This window comes from Ochlerotatus camptorhynchus, unplaced genomic scaffold (genome assembly GCF_037179485.1).
Source record: "Ochlerotatus camptorhynchus isolate MF236.1 unplaced genomic scaffold, CSIRO-AGI_Acam_v1.1 ptg000257l, whole genome shotgun sequence".
Taxonomy (NCBI): domain Eukaryota; kingdom Metazoa; phylum Arthropoda; class Insecta; order Diptera; family Culicidae; genus Ochlerotatus; species Ochlerotatus camptorhynchus.
In genome coordinates, this window is record NW_027040747.1 from 3,381,564 (window position 1) to 3,399,577 (window position 18,014).

General features: G+C 39.3%; 1 protein-coding gene across 1 annotated transcript; it reads right to left on the minus strand.

Moving 5' to 3' along the window:
* Positions 1-426: 426 nt before the first annotated feature.
* unpg (unplugged) lies at positions 427-16,681 on the minus strand. Its single transcript, XM_065226647.1, has 3 exons — positions 15,758-16,681; positions 1,175-1,431; positions 427-1,114 (listed from the first exon to the last, which is right to left on the minus strand). Exons 1-3 carry the CDS (start codon positions 16,590-16,592, stop codon positions 815-817), a joined length of 1,392 nt encoding a protein of 463 aa, XP_065082719.1. The 5' UTR covers positions 16,593-16,681; the 3' UTR covers positions 427-814.
* Positions 16,682-18,014: the final 1,333 nt, after the last annotated feature.

An 18,014-nucleotide genomic window follows, 5' to 3' on the forward strand; every position in this document is an offset into this window, starting at 1 on the left:
AAAAATTACACTTCAAAATTTCGGCAAATTTTGATTTAAAAAATTAAAAATCTATCCTTTTACACAAAAAACAGTATATTCTATCACATTTTAAAGATTCATAATCCGTCAATAAATTGAACAAGGAATGGAAAAAAAATAAGTAAAAATAAGCAAAGGTTTTCACACTGTACAAAATTCTTAAAGCAATATTCGTATTTGAATCATAAAAATTGTTTGACTTGTTCAGTACCCTCTAAAAGATCTTATCTGAAAATTTAAAGCTATATGGTATAATAGTTAATTAGTTACAGTTGTTTATGTGTGTGCCATTTGTAATCGTTCAACTAGTATAATGTTAAATTTAAATCACAAGGCTTTCTCTAAACTGCACAAACGATGAACAATCACTGCAATTAGAATCGGATGTACTTTATTAGCTCTGACTGCGCGCAATGTTCGTACTCGTCCCGTAAAATTAAAATCATTACATTAAGTAGCACTCAATTCGTGGCTGTTGTACATGTACACACAATTTGTATAATCATCGTCGAGCGATTCCAAACACATTTACAACAGATTGCCCAAATTAATGTACATCTCCCGCAGTCCGTTCCATCCGTGACTGCATTTGGCCCGGGTGCAACGATTTGAAAAATAAATCCCCACACTCGATGACTAATTGGCCCTCTCTTGCTTCAACCCGCACTGCCAGCCAATGAGTAAATTGCTCTCAATCTCATTCAAGTTCTAAAATTTACTCTAGCCTAAAAACAATCACAATCACGCAAATTGGTCGCGTTCACTCCGTCTCCCGCAGCACACTCTCCCAACTTTAAAACCCACCCGCCGCCGATTTGGACGCCAACTTACTTAAACCGAACCGCTCGAAGCTGCTCGCCTCCATGCCCAGGTCCTTGCGGAGCTCTGCCTTCGGGCCGACTAGGTTCATCTTCTCCATCTGCTGGTGCTGAGATCGGATCGCAAACCGGTTCACGTGCACCGGAATAGGAACTACAATTTTGGTACTGTTGGTAGCAGCCCCGCTGGCACCCCGCCCGGCCAGCCCGTGTGAATTTAGACCAGCTTTCACCCGTTTCCATTTGGCCCGCCGGTTCTGGAACCAAATTTTGACCTGTCCAAAGAGTAGGGAGAAATTAGTTCAACGCACAAATAATGAACGGAGTAACCGTACCTGTACTTCGCTCAGCTTCAACGTGGTGGCAATCTGACTGCGCTCCGTTAGGCTGAGATATTTTTTGGCATGGAATTCCCGTTCCAGCTCTAGCAGCTGTTCCGAGGTGAAGGCAGTCCGTCTCCGGCGGGATTTGGAGCAGTTTTCTTTTTCTCCCGTACCACTGCCGGCACCGTTGGCCGTTTTCGAGTGGGACGCACTGTGCGGGGAGGTTCCATCATCGTCGGAACATGGCTCGGAATCGGTTTCGTCCAGTTCTGTAAGAGTGGAAATGTTTCCTTTCAGTGTAGGGATGACAATGTTGAGACCAAGGCGAAACGACCCAATGAGGCCCCAGGTGAAATTGTTCGAAGAGCTCCAACAATCAGCCAAAATCTGACCATTTCCAAAACTGAGTCCAACATTAGACCCAATTGAAACAATCCACAGTCCACCCAAACCCCAAGCTTACTAACGGTCCAATTCCGATTGCAACGCGCAATCAGAAGCGTGTCAAGTGCGATTAATCTTCATAAACATCCCGTCATCCGTGGGCACGTCAAATTAATTTGCAAGAGGAAAAACGCATAATTTCCGTCTATTATTGTCACTTTACTCCCCACTTGATGTTTATCTTCTAAATCTGTTTATAGCCCACCACCAACGAACCGAACCGTCCTTAGTTGATCGTCATCATTTTTCCCCTTGTTGTTGTTAATTCAATTGACTGTGCTCTGTGCCGTCGTCGGCCGTTGATATGTTGTCGGTTCGAAAAGCCACCGCAAATCACTAGGGAATCCGGACGGAGTTTAGCATTTTTAGCATTTTCCAGCAGCGCAAATCTCTCCGCATTTAGGCAGACACAGGAAACGGAGGGCGGTAACGGTCGTAGCTGTGTAGCGTGAGGTTTTGCCTTCCTACGAGGCACCATCAGTCATCGGTTTGAACTAGGGAAGCATTGGAAGCGTTTATGATACTCCTGATTTAGTCACATCATTATCGTTTTAACAGTGTTTTTTTTTTGACTAAAATTTGAGAGTGAAAAAGTGAGGGGATTCTGATGTTCGGTTGAGCGAATGCAATGAATAATTTAAAATAATCGTGTTCAGAATGAAACTTCGAAGGACTGTCCACAAACCATGTGAGGAGAGGGAGGGGTGTTGCATGGTGTCTATGGATGTGCGGGAGGGTTAAGATCCTTAAAATACTGCCCAATATAAAACAGATAAATTATTGCTTTTATTGAAAACCATTTTTTTGGACCACAGTCACAAGTAACGACATCTCGTGAGCTAACTGCGGAAAATCAACTTACTCTAAACATACTCAATATTTACGCCTATCGACGGCTCTACCAACAATCGATACGAAACTAACGATTTTAAATTGGCTCACTACTTGACTAGCCTATTGGTCCCAAGCAAATCGATTAACGTAGCCCATTCTAGTCGAAATTCTAGTAGTACACACATGTTTGTTTTGATTCGCTATGAAAGTTTGACAGATAAAATGAGGGGTTAGTGGATTTTCCTATGTTTCGAGGGGTGATTCGACTAGCTTGGGACCGAAGATAGCACCAGAGCTGGTTCTATCTTCATGGTTTTTCATGAATAAGCTACTTGTAGTCTTGAAATGAACCATTTACCATATTGGCCACACCAGGGCCACCGATTTGCCCTTGGGGAACCTGTGGTAAGAAAATATTACACTTTGCACCAAAACTATATCGACGGCTCTATCTTCATGGTTTCTCATGAATAGGCTAGTTATGGATTTTAAATTGGTTGACCATTAGACTGATGCAAATTTTGAAATTTTCACTCCACAGTGCTCACACGGTTCCAAATCGGGTCCTGATTAGACTCCCAAAATTTGAACTTATTTGGTAAGAAACTGATATGGGACAAACCATTTGAAGTTTATAAGGAAATTACTGTGGGAAAACCAAATGTTCATATCCATCTAACAATTCACCATATCGCTTTGCTTTAAACAATGATAATTGAGCTCATAGCAATTTTTTTCAGCTACAACTTTGTTCAAAATCACTTTTCGGCATAATGTACGCATAAAAAGTTATTAATGATTCAAGCCACTAATGTCTTATGATTATGCTCAATCAACTGTTCAGCAGGCAACATTGGTTTTTCTGGCGCGTAGAATAGAGCACTAAAATCATCATCAGTTTCTAATATTTTTTAAATAAACTGCGGAGCTCTAGGATCAGTTTCATGAATCTACCACTTTTAAGGATGTTCCAGATCTTCCAGAGGACTGTCTTATGCCTATCCAGGTCCATGTTTACGTCACGACCTAATGTTTTCTTATATCACAGTTCCAAGAGATTAAAAAAAACTGCTGAGCAGTTTCATTGATGAACCAATTTTACCGATGCTCCAAATTTTCCGAAGGACGGTTCCATAGCCAACCGGGTCCATATTTATGTCACGACGCCAAATTCTTTCTTATATTACAGTTCCACGTGTTTTCGAAAGAACTGCGAAGCTCTAGAAACAGTTTCATGGATGAATCACTTTTACGGATGTTCCGGATCTCCCGGAGCATGATCCCATGGCCATCCAGGTCCATTTTTATATCACAACCCAAAATTCTTTCTAATATTACAGTTCCACGTGTTTTCGAAAAAAAAACGCGGAGCTCTAGGATCAGTTTCATGGATTGACCAATTTTACGGAAGTTCTGAATCTTCCGGAGGACCGTTCCGTTGTCTCCAGGATCCATATATAGGAACCGTGACTGTATTTTGGCTAATTATGAACATTTGTACCCATTAATCTAATGTATGGATCTTAGGCCACTTGCAAAACCCATAACTTCTTCTTCTTATTCGCATTTCAAGCTTATTGCTTATCGCATATTAGCTTATTGCGTGCTCTCAACTTAGTGTTCTAGATGCACTTCCAGAGTTATTAATTGAGAGCTTTGGATGCCTGTACCATTTTTGCATTAGTATAATTGTGTGGCAAGTCCAATCAAACTTCTATGCCCAGGGAAGTCGAAAAATTTTCCAACCCGAAAAATTCCTAGACCGAACCGGGAATCGAACCCCCCTCCAGCATGGTCTTGCTTTGTAGCTGCACCTTTACCGGCTGAGCTAAGGGGGGCCCCTGCAAAACCCATAAACACTCCTTAAAAACATAACTTAAAACGGAGACATCGCCTTCGGAGTGTTAATAACTATTTTAATTGAAGTTTGGCTTAAAAACTTTATTCTGCAAAGTATTTTCCATAAGAATAGCGACTGGAATTGAATCCAGGCCTGCTGGGGTGATAGGTATTCACGCTTGAGGAGATTCTAGGCATGATTAAAAACAAATTCTGGGGAGAATTTCAAAGAAATTTGAACAGAAATTTTCGATAATTTTGAGAAGTATTTCAAAAAAATTGCAAGGTAGTTCTGAAGATACTATTATGGGGATTATGAATTTCAAGGGTACTTAAAAGCAAACGGGAATGAATTTCAAGAAGCATTCCAAGCGGATCCGAAAGGGATATTAAAATGAATTAACCTTGAGGCAAATTTAACGATGATATGACTATTACAAACACCTACAGCTGCAAATCTCTTAAATGTTGATCAATCTTGAATCAACGAAAAATTCTGAGGAGAGCTGCAATGAAATTTGAAATTCCAAGAGAATCCTATTTTAATTCTGAGCTAAAACAGATAATTGCAGTATTTTAAGCTAGTTGGAAGATAGTTTCAAGAGTATTCCTAAAAGAATGTATAGCAATTTTTAATAAATATCAAAAAATTTGGGGGGATTTGGCTGAACATTTTGATCATATTTCGAAAGAAACTCAGAGTAGTGTTCCAGGAGATTCTGAAGAAAGTTTCTAAGGAGAGTTGCAAGAAAATTCCAAGAGCTCCCTCTCAAAAGCATTTTGAGAAGCATTTGAAGGAAATTATGAGGAAAATTTCTATGGATTTCTGACGTATAATCAAAAAAATTATTGGGATACCACTTTCCTAAATTCTAAATGACATACCCAGGGCTGGTAGTGGGTATATGATGCAATAGTAGTGACTTTATTGACTAAAATTACGAAAATAGTGATCAAATAGTAACTTTTAAACAAAAAAAAAGTGACCAAAAGTGACATTTATTGATCGGAAAGATATGGTTCCAATCATCCGTTATTCCGGTATTTTTCATGCTTTTTAAAAATAAAACAAATGATTTAAGGATCATATAAATTTGTTTTCGAATCATAAGTATGAATTGAATAAGTAAGATCACGTTCCAATTCTAACCTCCATTTCCTCACTCTGCTGATCACGAATTTGTTATTAGATCGCGAAATAGAGGCATACAGAAAAATGTTCAAATTACCGATTTAAGACAGCAATTTTTGAAGATATACACCCAACCGAGGGATGTGGGATTCATCATCAGAGGATGTAAGTGGAGACCGCATGAACCGAGGATGCGATATACCTACCTTCGGTCCAATGCAAGAAAATTGGAGACCGAAAAATGTAGAGTGTATTAGTGAGGTAAATTAGTTATGTCGAAAAAAATAGGAATCCGATTGCCGACTGGACTCGAACCAAGAAAGCTTCGATTATCAGACCTGTCCTTTCTCCACTGCTCTCTCCATGCTCCTGAATATGGATAGCCTAAAAGCAAACATGAAGCGCTCATTTTCTCGCATACTTGACTTCGTATGCTTTTTCTGCTGGAGAGATTCTAGGCAAGTGTGTGTGCCATTCTACATTGTTCTACAATGTGCGTCGTTCGACAAGCTTACTGGTATAGTCGAAAGCGTAGATAGAACACGAAATGAAAAAGACAAAAAACCATTACATCGCCTGTAAGGTCAACTTCTAACATTCGCTGCGATGTTCATGAACAGAGGATGATAGGAAACGGAACTAACATTCATTGTAATAGATTTTTGGTTTGCGTGTAGGATATATATGAAGCGATGCATTTAGCAACATGTAGAACTGCAGTCTAGAATTAAATGTACATAGAGCTAAGTTAGTTTGTAGTCGTTATAACGAACTGGTTGTCTTTTTACTTTGCTCTATTCCTCCCAAGAATAAAATTTTCTGTAATTGAGGAATCATAACTCTGGGACAACTTTTCTAGATCGCAGTTTGAGAAAAAAATCTCATTATTCTAGCATGAGGAAAATCTTAACTTAAAAAAATCTAGGACTTAAAAAATAGAGATTTAGGAATACAAATATTTGAATTTTTGTATTACCAGAACATAAGTATGGAAAAAAAATACAATGCAATTTAATGGACTTGAAAAGGAACTCAAAGATCTGTGACATGATTTTTTTTCTCGATGTTTGGACGGATACTAAAGCACCGAGGGTCAAAGATTATTTAAATTTCTGGCCTTTGAACAAATGTTGGGAGCTTGAAAATTGTCCCATATAATTTTTTGACATTATACATTGAACCAACGAGAAAGGTAATTTTTTTACCTGAAAATTCAGGTAACCTCTTCAAAATAGGACTTAAATTACATGGTAATGAATTCCACTGGATTCACTGATGCAGTTCACATGTCATGCTGGTGAAGGTTAAGCGAAATTCACTTAACACTGTCCTTCACTGTTGGACGAGTTGGAATTCCCAGGCTTCTTTATGTTTTCAAGTGTAGGTTTTATAATTTTTATAAATTAACACTCATTTATAAATTAATAATAAAATTGCAGAATATGAGTAAATTTCAATTTTTTCTAGAATGCAATCATTTAATGACTCAAATAAATCGAAATATATATCTATAGTCTATCACCAATTCACTTTATTATTACTACAAAATCCAGTAACATCTAAGTGATGTCAATTTGAAGATTATCGGAAACACCGATAATTTTTTTGTGAAAATCAATTGATTTCTAGGTGAATCACTCAAATGTAATCTTTCCCCCAAAACACGAAATATTCACCTGAAAAGTATGATGGAAAATATGTACGTGCCTATTCAGGTGAATTTTACGTAACTTTTGGTCGCAGTGTAGGCTTGGATAACTTTCAAGATCTCAATGTAAAACAACCAGAATATTGGGTCTAGAGCTTTTTTTTAAATCTCTGAAAATTTATGACAATTTCAAGATAAAAATAAATAAAATATTAGATTTCGTTAACAGTAAACGAATAAAGATCCTATACCCACATCACGATTCAACGGAAGGTGTAGCAGGATCTAATGTTGGAGAAAATTAAAATTAAAGGTAAAAGGACTACAATCCCAAACGGTACGTATTGATAAAGAATATAGGGGAAATGACGGCTTCGGCATGACAGACTATTTTCGGCAACCCAAATTGAAACACTATTTTCACTGGATTTTCTTACGAAAACACTTCGCTGAATGCATGCAAACGATTCTTTATGCTTTCAGCTTCAATTTGACTATATTTTTACCACTGAGAAAAAGCAATCTAGCAGGGTTTTCTTGAAATGAAACACACGCACTACAAATTGTAGCTGATTTCGAGTTGCCGATAATAGAACAGCAGATTTACATGCAGTTCAAATGGAACGGTTGCCGAAGAAAAACTGGTTGCCGACAATACTCGCTCTCACTAGAGAAGATTGGAGCTTTGTAAAAGCGTTTCAAAACAGTTTTTGACAATTCTTTCGACTGAAATTGTTAGAGCAGCTGGCAGCAAAAGATTGTAAACAAACCAATACTGCATATGTGTGCGTTCCATAGAGAAAAAGGCTATAGAAAGAAGGTCGTTGCTTAGGTTGCCGAGAATACGTAAATTCCCCTATTTCCATTTTAGATGTTGTCAGAACATGAAACCACCGGATAGTGATCCCCTGTATGGTTTAACAATTCTTGGAATCGACCAAACCTCCTTCCAGAGAATGAAAACAACAATGAAATTCAAATGATCAGCGAGTACTGTGCCAGGTTGCCGAGCGTCACAACTTAATTCCCCCGCTGTAGCCAGGTGTCAAAGCTGCGCGGGATGCGCATGCATTTTATTAATGCACCATACGAATGCCCATAAATGCATTACTAAAGGGTTTAGGAAAAGTGGAAGATAATTCTGAGATAGCAAATTAATGATCGAGGAAGGTCCCACCTTGATTGTGAATGGCATCATTGCCCTCATTCGGCAACTGCTGCACACACTATCATATACAGGTTCCGCTTTTGCTCAGAAGAGGCGTTGCCGTTACTGTCTCCTGATTTTTGGTAGAATTGCCAGTCTTCTTGATGTATAGTCTTCGCTTTTATGTAGAAGCATTCTAGGTATTACCACACATAGACAAGGCTCGGTAGGTTAGTGGATATCATATCTGCTTACTGAGCAGAAGGTCGGGAGTTCAATCCCAGGCCCGGCTCACTATGCCTAATTATCTATCCCCATTAGATTTCAATAAACAAATCTGCTCTACTGATCGCATCATTTACCAAAGTAAATCCAAACCAAAAATAACCTGACCCACACTAACACAACTTTCCTTCCAATGACAATCGCAGAGACGCAGAGGTTAAAACACGGTCTCTATAGCAACGGTTGTCATACTAATCATCCTTCTCCTTCCTAAAAGACCGATGGATTGAAGATGGATAAACCAGCTAGGTGGCAACCCTATCTTGTTTGCCTTGCCTTGACAAGAGCTAACATCGCTGCGGGCCCGCGAATTGTGGGCCCACTGACAGCTCATATTTTGTAAACAAATAGAAGATTCAAGCCAGAATTTCAAAAAAAAGCGTGACTGATATTTCCGATATTCTTAATATTTTTGCTTACATTTTGTGAAACATAGCACGAAGTCAACCATTTACATGGCATAAAAGGGAAAATAATTTCATTTGATTAAAATAAGACAATCAAGTCACGCCATTTTTGCAGTTCACACTTGAATTGTGACGTTTCAGATGTTGGTTTCAATAACATGGCGGCATATCAGCAAGCTGGGATAAACTAATCCCAAGCGCAATCTATGTGGTTCTCTGTGCATTTCCACTTGCTCTGATCAGAAATGGAGTAGCAACTACAATATCCACAGCCTTTTTTTGCCTGATTTGTTTTCTGTCGATCTTGTTTTCCGTGCTGAGGACCAATGCTACCGACGCCAGGGAAGCAGCTCCCACACATGAACCCTACCTATCGACTCATCAACTCATGAACAGGGAACCAACGGCTTTACTTCCCTTCCGAAAGAAGGCGTGATAGTTAATCACGCTTACCACTACACCACCGGCGCCGCTTGTCCACGGTCTTTGAAAAATTCAAAAAATTAAACATTCTAGGGACAGAATCATAAGACCATTGAGGTTAATCCTGAAACTAAAAGTTATATTGAAAACATGTTGAAATGGTAGAGAAACGTGCAAACGTATCCTCAGATAAATTTCAGTAGAAATATTCTAGTTTTAGATTCCATACACAGACATTTAAGATCCCAGTTGAAGATTAGATATCATTGCCGATATACGTTTTGTTAGATCGCTGCGTTGTTTTTTTCGGTTGCTTTTGATAGCTATACAGTACGGTGAAATGTCGAGTGTAATAGCCGTCACGAATACCATTGCTTTCATATTCCCGAATAATGCTGCCCAACCAACTCTACCGGAGATGATCCGCTTCGTGAAAGGCCTCACCAGTGATCAGGGGAAAATGGACAGCGGTGCACTATTCAAGTTCTATTTGAGCGGTGCCATGCTTACTAAAAATGAACACATAAATAAAATTCTGCCCTTCCCGATAGTACCAACAATCAATACGAAACTAACGATTTTAAATTGGCTCACTACTTGACTAGTCTATTGGTCCCAAGCAAATCGAGTAACGCACCCCCTTCTAGTATAAATTCCAGTACTACACTATGTTTGTTTTGATTCGCTATGAAAGTTTGACAGATAAAATGAGGGTTTAGTGGATTTTCCTATGTTTCGAGGGGTGAATCGATTAGCTTGGGACTGAAAATAGTACCAGAGCTGAGCCAAAAAGTTGAGCTTGTTTCTTCGGGACCTTCTGGTCTTAGAGTTACCTCTATGATAGTACTCTTGTTTTGCGTGAGCGTTCTTCGGTTCGCGTGAAAAGGGCCTAACAAATTGTTTGTAAAAGTTGATAGGCCCTTTTCTAAAGTTCCGAGAGCATTACGTGATGTGTTCATTTTTAGTAAACACGGTACCACTCAAACGTCAAATTTATTCGTGAGTTTATTCCGTATTTTTCTTCTTCTTCTTATTCGCATTTCAAGCTTATTGCTTAGTGCATATTAACGTATTGCATGCTCTCAACTTAGTGTTCTAAATGCACTTCCACAGTTATTAATTGAGAGCTTTCGATGCCAATACTAATGCATGAATTTGTATATTGTGTGGCAAAGCACAATGATACTCTATGCCCAGGGAAGTCGAGAAAATTTTCAACCCGAAAGATTCCCTCGCCTTTACTGACTAGGCTATGAGGCCCCCTGTGAGTTCATTCCGTGCAATTGTGTTGCTCCAATAGTTGGGTAAAGAAGAATTGCATTACAACAACTGTGATATAAAAATGAATCTTTGGCCTCCGGAAGATCCGTAAAAGTGGTCAATAAATTCTAGGATCAGTTTCAAGGATCGACCAATTTTACGGATGTTCAAGATTTTCCCAAGGATTGTCCCATGGTACATTTTTAGGACACAACCCCAAATTCATTCTTATGTTTAAAAAAAAATAAATAGTGGAGCTCTAGGATCAGTTTAAAAGACTGACCACTTCGACGGATGTTTCGGAGCTTCTGAGGGATGGTTGCATGGCCTTCCGGTTTGATGTGTCACGACCACAAATTCTTTCTTAAATCACAGTTCCAAGTGTTTTCGAAAAATCAGGATCAGTTTCAAAGATTGCCAACTTTTGCAGATGTTCCGGATCTTTCGAAGGACGGTCTCATAGCCATCCGGGTTCATGTCTCTGCCGCGAGCCCAAACTCTTTCTTATATCACAGTTCCATGTGTTTTCGAAAAAAACTGTGGATCTCTAGGATCAGTTTCGTGGCTTTACCATTTTTGAGGATGTTCTTAATCTTCCGAAAGACGGTTCCATAGCCATCCAGGTTAATATTTATGTGGCGACCTCAAATTCTTTCTTATATCACAGTTCCAAGTGTTCTAGAAAGAACCGCCGAGCTCTAGAATCAGTTTCAAAGATTGACTACTTTTACGGATGTTCCGAATCTTCCGGAGGATAGTCCCATGGTCAGCCGGGTCCATGTTTATGTCACGACCTCAAATTAATTCTTATATCACAGTTCCACGAATTAAAAAAACCGCGGAACTTTAGGATAAGTTTCATGGATGGACCACTTCTACGGATGTGTCTGATGTTCCGGAGGACGGTCCCATGGCAATCTGAGTCCACGTTTTTGTCGCGACCCCATTTCTTTCTTACATCACAGTTCCAAGCGTTTTTGAAGAAACCACGGAGCTCTAGGATCAATTTCGTGGCATCACCATTTTTGAGGATATTCCGGATCTTCCGGAGGACGGTCCCTTGGCCATCTAGGTCCATGTTTATGTCACAACCCCAAATTATTTCTTATATTTATCACAGTTTCTAATGTTAAAAAAATCCACAGAGCTCTAGGATCAGTTTTGTGGATTGACCACTTTTTTACGGATGTTCCTGATCTTCCGGAAGACCGTTGATGAAGATGAAACAATCAGGAGAAAAAACATTTAATTTTAGTGTCCTCTTTCACGGTCCCTTTCATCTAATGAATACCCCCCGTATGCAAGGTGTTTTTGTGGTTATGCTGTCCCCTCGATAGAGTTGAAACTTTGCGCTTTTTGATCAAAACAATCACACCCAATATGCGAGATGTTCCATTTTTTAATTACAAACTTGATTAACAACTAATAAATTATTTTTTGTGCGCTGTGTTGTCATTTTTTCACCGATAAGAGTGACATAAACAAACATAAGACATGTTTGAAACGATGCACACTGGGCAAAAAGTGACAAAACCGCAACTAAATTGAATATCTCGGCTGCCAAACGGTTTCAGTCAACATGTTATACATATTCTCAAAGGAAAAACTCTGCTGAATCGATTGGTGGTGGTCTCATTGGAGATTTTTGCGTACCGAGATAGAGGTTCGGGATCAACCCGAGTTCTCGGTAAAGTAGGGAATGCCACTATCTATTGACATAATTTTACACTGTACTTAACGTATATTACTGGAAATTGATAGTACTAAGTATATATGATGTAAAGACCCCATATGCGCCCTCAGGGAAACTCTACTAAAGGAGGATCCGGAACGACCGATAAAGTGGCCACATTATAAAAAAAATGCTAGAACCTTGTGATTTTTTCTATGTTGTTCAGAATCAAGAGATCAAAGCGTATTTAACTTGGAATACATATTTGGAATATGGTGGCCATATCCTGGTTCACCGGATAATCTGGATTGACCGATAAAGTGGCCACATTATAAAAATTGTGCTAGAACCTTGCGATTTTTTCTATGTTGTTCAGAATCAAGAGATCGAAGCGTATTTAACTTGGAATACATATTTTGGAATATGGTGGCCATATCCTGGTTCACCGGATAATCTGGATTGACCGATAAAGTGGCCACATTATAAAAATTGTGCTAGAACCTTGCGATTTTTTCTATGTTGTTCAGAATCAAGAGATCGAAGCGTATTTAATATGGAAACTATATTTTGGGGTGTAGTAGCCATATTCTGGTTCTCCGGATAATCTGTATTGACCGATAAAGTGACCACGTTATAAAACATGTCCTACATGCTTGCGGTTTATTCTATATTGTTCAGAATCAAAATATCAAAGCGTATTTAACATGGAATACGTATTTTGGAATATAGTGGCCACTACACCCCAAAATATAGTTTCCATATTAAATACGATGAAACGATGGGTGATGATCCTCTGGAGAAGTTAATGCTTATATCAGCATGATATAACCGATCACAAATATTTTAATTCTCGGTTGGTTAATCGATTAATCGATTATTCGAATGAAATTCGGCCATCACTAGATGAATGTGAAACGTCATTTCAAATATGAGGGCGGTTCATAAATAATTATGAATTTGAAAGGGACCGAGACTAATCACAAATTACGTCCCCATGGTAACTGAAATAAACACGAGTGTTGACCGGTTGCTATTTCCAACCTATTTACAATCTACACTGATACAATTCCACACATTTTTATTGACGAATTTCCATGTGAAAATCTACATGATTTTTTAGATATCATTTGTTGATCACATTGCAAAAATTCATGTGTGGGACACATAAAAACAATCTTTAAAATTTTGTCAGTGTAAATAATCTACTAAGAATTCTAGTGGTACAACCCATTTTTGCAATTCGTCAAGAAATGGCTAAGATATGTCATTGCAAACTTGCCGTAACTCGTTTTTTGAAGGCATCGTGTTCGGAGTATTAACCAGGGCTGTGGAGTCGGAGTCGGAGGCGGACACAATATTTAATAGTCAATTAATAGGGTTGATGAGGGTAAAATGCCCATGCTAAAGAAGATCCCCGATTAATCCACAAAGCAAAATAATATGTAAGTGCAATGCCATCTATATGTTAGATTAGCCATTTACAATTGGTTATGCTAAATTCTTGTTTGAATTGGTAAAAATGGAAAAGGTGTGCTTTTCAATTGACCAGTATTCCTCAATTCTCGATGAACATTACAAATGTTCCTATATGATTTGATCGATTCTCTTCATCGACTTTCTCTTTTCATAACCACTGCTATGCAAACAGATTTCGTGCTAATTCTACCCCATACTTTGATAAAGGAGGTTTTTATCTAGCGTCCAAAACGTAAAATACAACAGGGAAAGGTTTTGCAGCTGAGTTATTGACGAAAGAGAAAGTCGATGAAGAGAATCGATCAATGCAGATAGGACCTTTTGAAATGTTTATCTAGAATTTACCTTAGTTCAGGAGTATTGACCGGATTCATCGCCTTGGGAACCACTGTGACCCCATTTTCGCTGTACCACTGTTTGGTGGAATTTAAGTTTTGGCAGATTACCAAGTCCGGCCAGAATAGGCAATCCACATCATGCTGCTCCAGAAAATGCAGTAGTCTCTTCCGTAGGCACTTTAAATTTGCGTAGGTAAATTTGCTGGTTCATGGTCCCAGAAGTAATGAAGGTTTCGATGTTCAGCCCACAACTGCAGATTGCAGACAAGGAACTTTTTGGGGAATTTCGAATTCTTTTTCATTTTACTTTCGAGGCACTCTTCCGCTTGACCGAGGCATAAAATTCCTGCCCAGGAATTTGATCTAAAACTGCCAGGACCGGGATTTTCGTTTCGAGCGTGCAGGATCGAATCACGAAGTGCTTGCTCTGATAAAGCCATGATGTAAACAAATGAACTTATCCTGACAAACAAAGCCTACTGTGATTATCTACACTCTTAGTTTGATTCAGTGAAATTTTGAAAAAATATATACTCAAAATATGCCTTAATGACAGCGTTTTCAATGTGTCCGGATTTTATCGTGTTCAACCTTAATATGCAAACATGTTTTGAGATTGCAATCAAATTCCTGGTTATTTCCCGGTTGGTTTCTATTCCCAGTAAATTTCTCCCTGTTGAGTGGCCACCCTGGTACTAGCTAGAAGTAGGTTGATAGCTATTTGTTCATTTAAAAAATCTCAGATAAGTGCAAGCAACCTCGAGCTGATTCGAGCTGTGTCATTGAACACGGCTATTAAATCACATGAACATTGAATAAATAAACAGTTGTAACATTTTACCCAGGATTCCAAATTTTCAACCATGATACCAAAGAACATGATATTGAAATGTTAATGTAAATGTTAATATCAACGTCTGAGAGGTGCCCGAGTTACAGGATTAAAGTTGCATGTGCTTTGAAGTGATGAAATTTGTTTACGTCAAAATGAGCCGAAATTTCGAAGTGTCACTACTGACTAACTGTATAATATTTTGTAATGTAATATTTGCCTTACAAAATTGGTAGGTCCCGTGAATCAACAACAACAATTAAGCTGATTTGGGAGTCTCCTGGATCTACTAAAGCAAAATAGATACAGTACCCGTTCGATTTTGGTAACAAGCATAAATGTAGTGATGTCAAAGTCGAGTCCCGTGCCAAAAACGAACGATTTTATTTTAAAATTTTATTTATGATTTCGTTGATTTTGGACCACCGTGATTCATCTTTAAGCCATAGATTTTATTAATAATTAATCTTTTACTAAACATTGTAATCACAATCACAAAGAACAAAAATACATTGGCACGGTGCCAAAAAAGAACGGTTTCGAGGTTTTGTTGCCAAAATCAAACGAGTACTGTAATTTAAACCACCCCACTAACCAACAGTAGGATACCCATGTTACAAACAAGTTCTATGTCACTTTATATAACCTTTATATGACTGTCTTTGGTAGTAAAGAAGTTTACTCAACATAATTTCATGAATATATGTGTTACTTGGGTAGTGATTAAACGATGATAGACAAATACGACCCCATACCACACCATAATCCGCTTATCACTCAATCACCACGGCGACGACGACGTCGGATCAATCACAAATTGCCTACTCATTCCATACCACATCCCTTTTTGATCCTTACCGGTACTTTTACCGCACCCGGTCGGCGATAGTGACAAACTGATATCGTCGCTGTAGGACCCGTCGTCGTTGCTATCCCCTCCAGCGTCACCCGCCGGCTGCTCGTCATCGTCTCGATCAATGTTCAGGTACGACTGCCTCGAATCCGAGTCCTGTATGTCCAAACTACTCCGGCTGGCCGCCGACGCCAGTTCACCATTGAAATTCCTCAAGAATATTCTTCCACCGATAGCACTGCTCACACCACCACCACCATAGCCACTGTGATTTATCTTATCACCACTTTCACCGAAATCCGTCGGATAGAGGGATCTCCGAGTGTTTGCAAAATATTGCGCTGCCACTTCGAGACCCGGCGCGGCACCGTATGCCGCCACTCCCGGAAACGTCTTCAAGGCGTTCACTTCGATCGAAGATTTATCACCACTTTGACCACCACCGCTGCCGGCATCGTCACTGCTATTGGCAGGACCGGGCCCAGCTTCACCGGGTTCGCTTGGTACTGATTTATGGCCACGTTTATCACCTCCGCTACCACTTGTGGCGCTGGAAAACAGTTGCGATAGTTTTTCATTTGCCGTTTGCGATAGGTAACCCACCCAAGGATTGTACAGGGGAAAGTTCGTAAACGAAAGCATAGCTGCGTTGTAGCCGTTGACCAGGTAGGGACTGCCGTCCCCCGGCACTGGTCGCGATCGATCCGATACCGGCGGCGAATGACTTCCGATTTGTCGATGTTCCGTCGCGATGAGATTTTCTATGGAAAACGAAGAACTCGGAATACGCGACAGTTTCAACCGTTCTTCCGGTTGGATTAACTCCGTAGCTTTATCCATTTCGCTGTAATGTTGTCACTACTGTTCGGTGCATGGAGGTGTATAGGCGACGGTACGCGTTCTAACGACGACGACAAGGAAACGTGACTTCATCGAGCGGGGGACACTTTCAAACTAAACATACAACAATACGCTTCGGTGGGTTGTTGGTTTTTCCGTTTTCCCCCTTCCCGGGCTTATGGATGACACACGGTCACGTTCGTACGTACAATCTGAATGTGACTGTATTTGTACCGAGTAGCAGTAGCTCAGTAGACCCCTCCTCCCGTGTTGAATTGAGAATTGCTCAGAAGGCAGAGGCAAGTTCAGAAGGCAGAGGCAAGAAGAGCGACATTAATTTGTTTGTTTTCGCTTATTGCTCTGTAATCGGTCACACACTTACTCAACAAGGTAGCGTTTTTCTTATGTCCTACTGGTGGTGAGTGGGCAGAGAAGCAGAAGGCCAGAGGACGAAGGCGACCGCTGCCTTCATCTAGTTGAAATGGAGGTGATGATGACTTCTGAATTTCTATAACAAGTTGAGATGTTATATTTGTTGCGGAAAATTCATGAGACTAAATACATCCACTTAGCTTTCCTGGTGGCTTTTCTCTTTGGATCTTGAAATGACATTTATTTAACTTTTGATCTGCAGAGAAACACGTGATACTTAAGAATGATTTAGATTTAATGGAGGAAACGATTCTATAAGAGGCTATCTTCAATCATAGCCTTTAGGCCGAGAAGCGATTGTAGATAGTGCTGATTGAATCGATCTCAAACACGACAAAAATCGACTGGATCGATCCTTTTCATTCGATTTTCATTTCGATCCAACAAAAAAAATCCATGCATTTGCATTTGCAATTTAATATTGATTTGTACCTGCAGTCTTCAGCTCACGCTCGGGCAGTTAAAATTGTGTCTGAGCTGATCTATAGTACCGAAAGAGTATACGATGATTACACACATCTGTCCCCCCACCAAAACCAACCGGAGGCCTGTGGGATATTCATGACGAAATGGTAAAGAAAGTTATTAATCTACATATGTACAAACATTCAACTCTTATGACATATTTCTCGCGTCACTTTTCAGATAGACCAATGTAACATATCCACCATTTTGAGAAAATCGAAGTTGAAATTCGACAGATTATTATTTTAACTGTTTAGAAACAATACATTTTGCAATACCATTTTTAATGTAGTCGTAACGTTATAACGTTGAAAATTCATTAGAAACGGTAAAATCACAATTTTACATGCTACAATATAGAAAAAACCACGTAGGACGTTTTGACTAGTCAAGTTGTACATCGGACACGTTACATTGGACGATTTTTATCAATGATTTAATCAATAAGTGTTACATTGGACGTTTTGTCTACATGATACTAGATTCCCTTTCACAGATTTCAGAGTAGAGTACCTAACTTTAGGT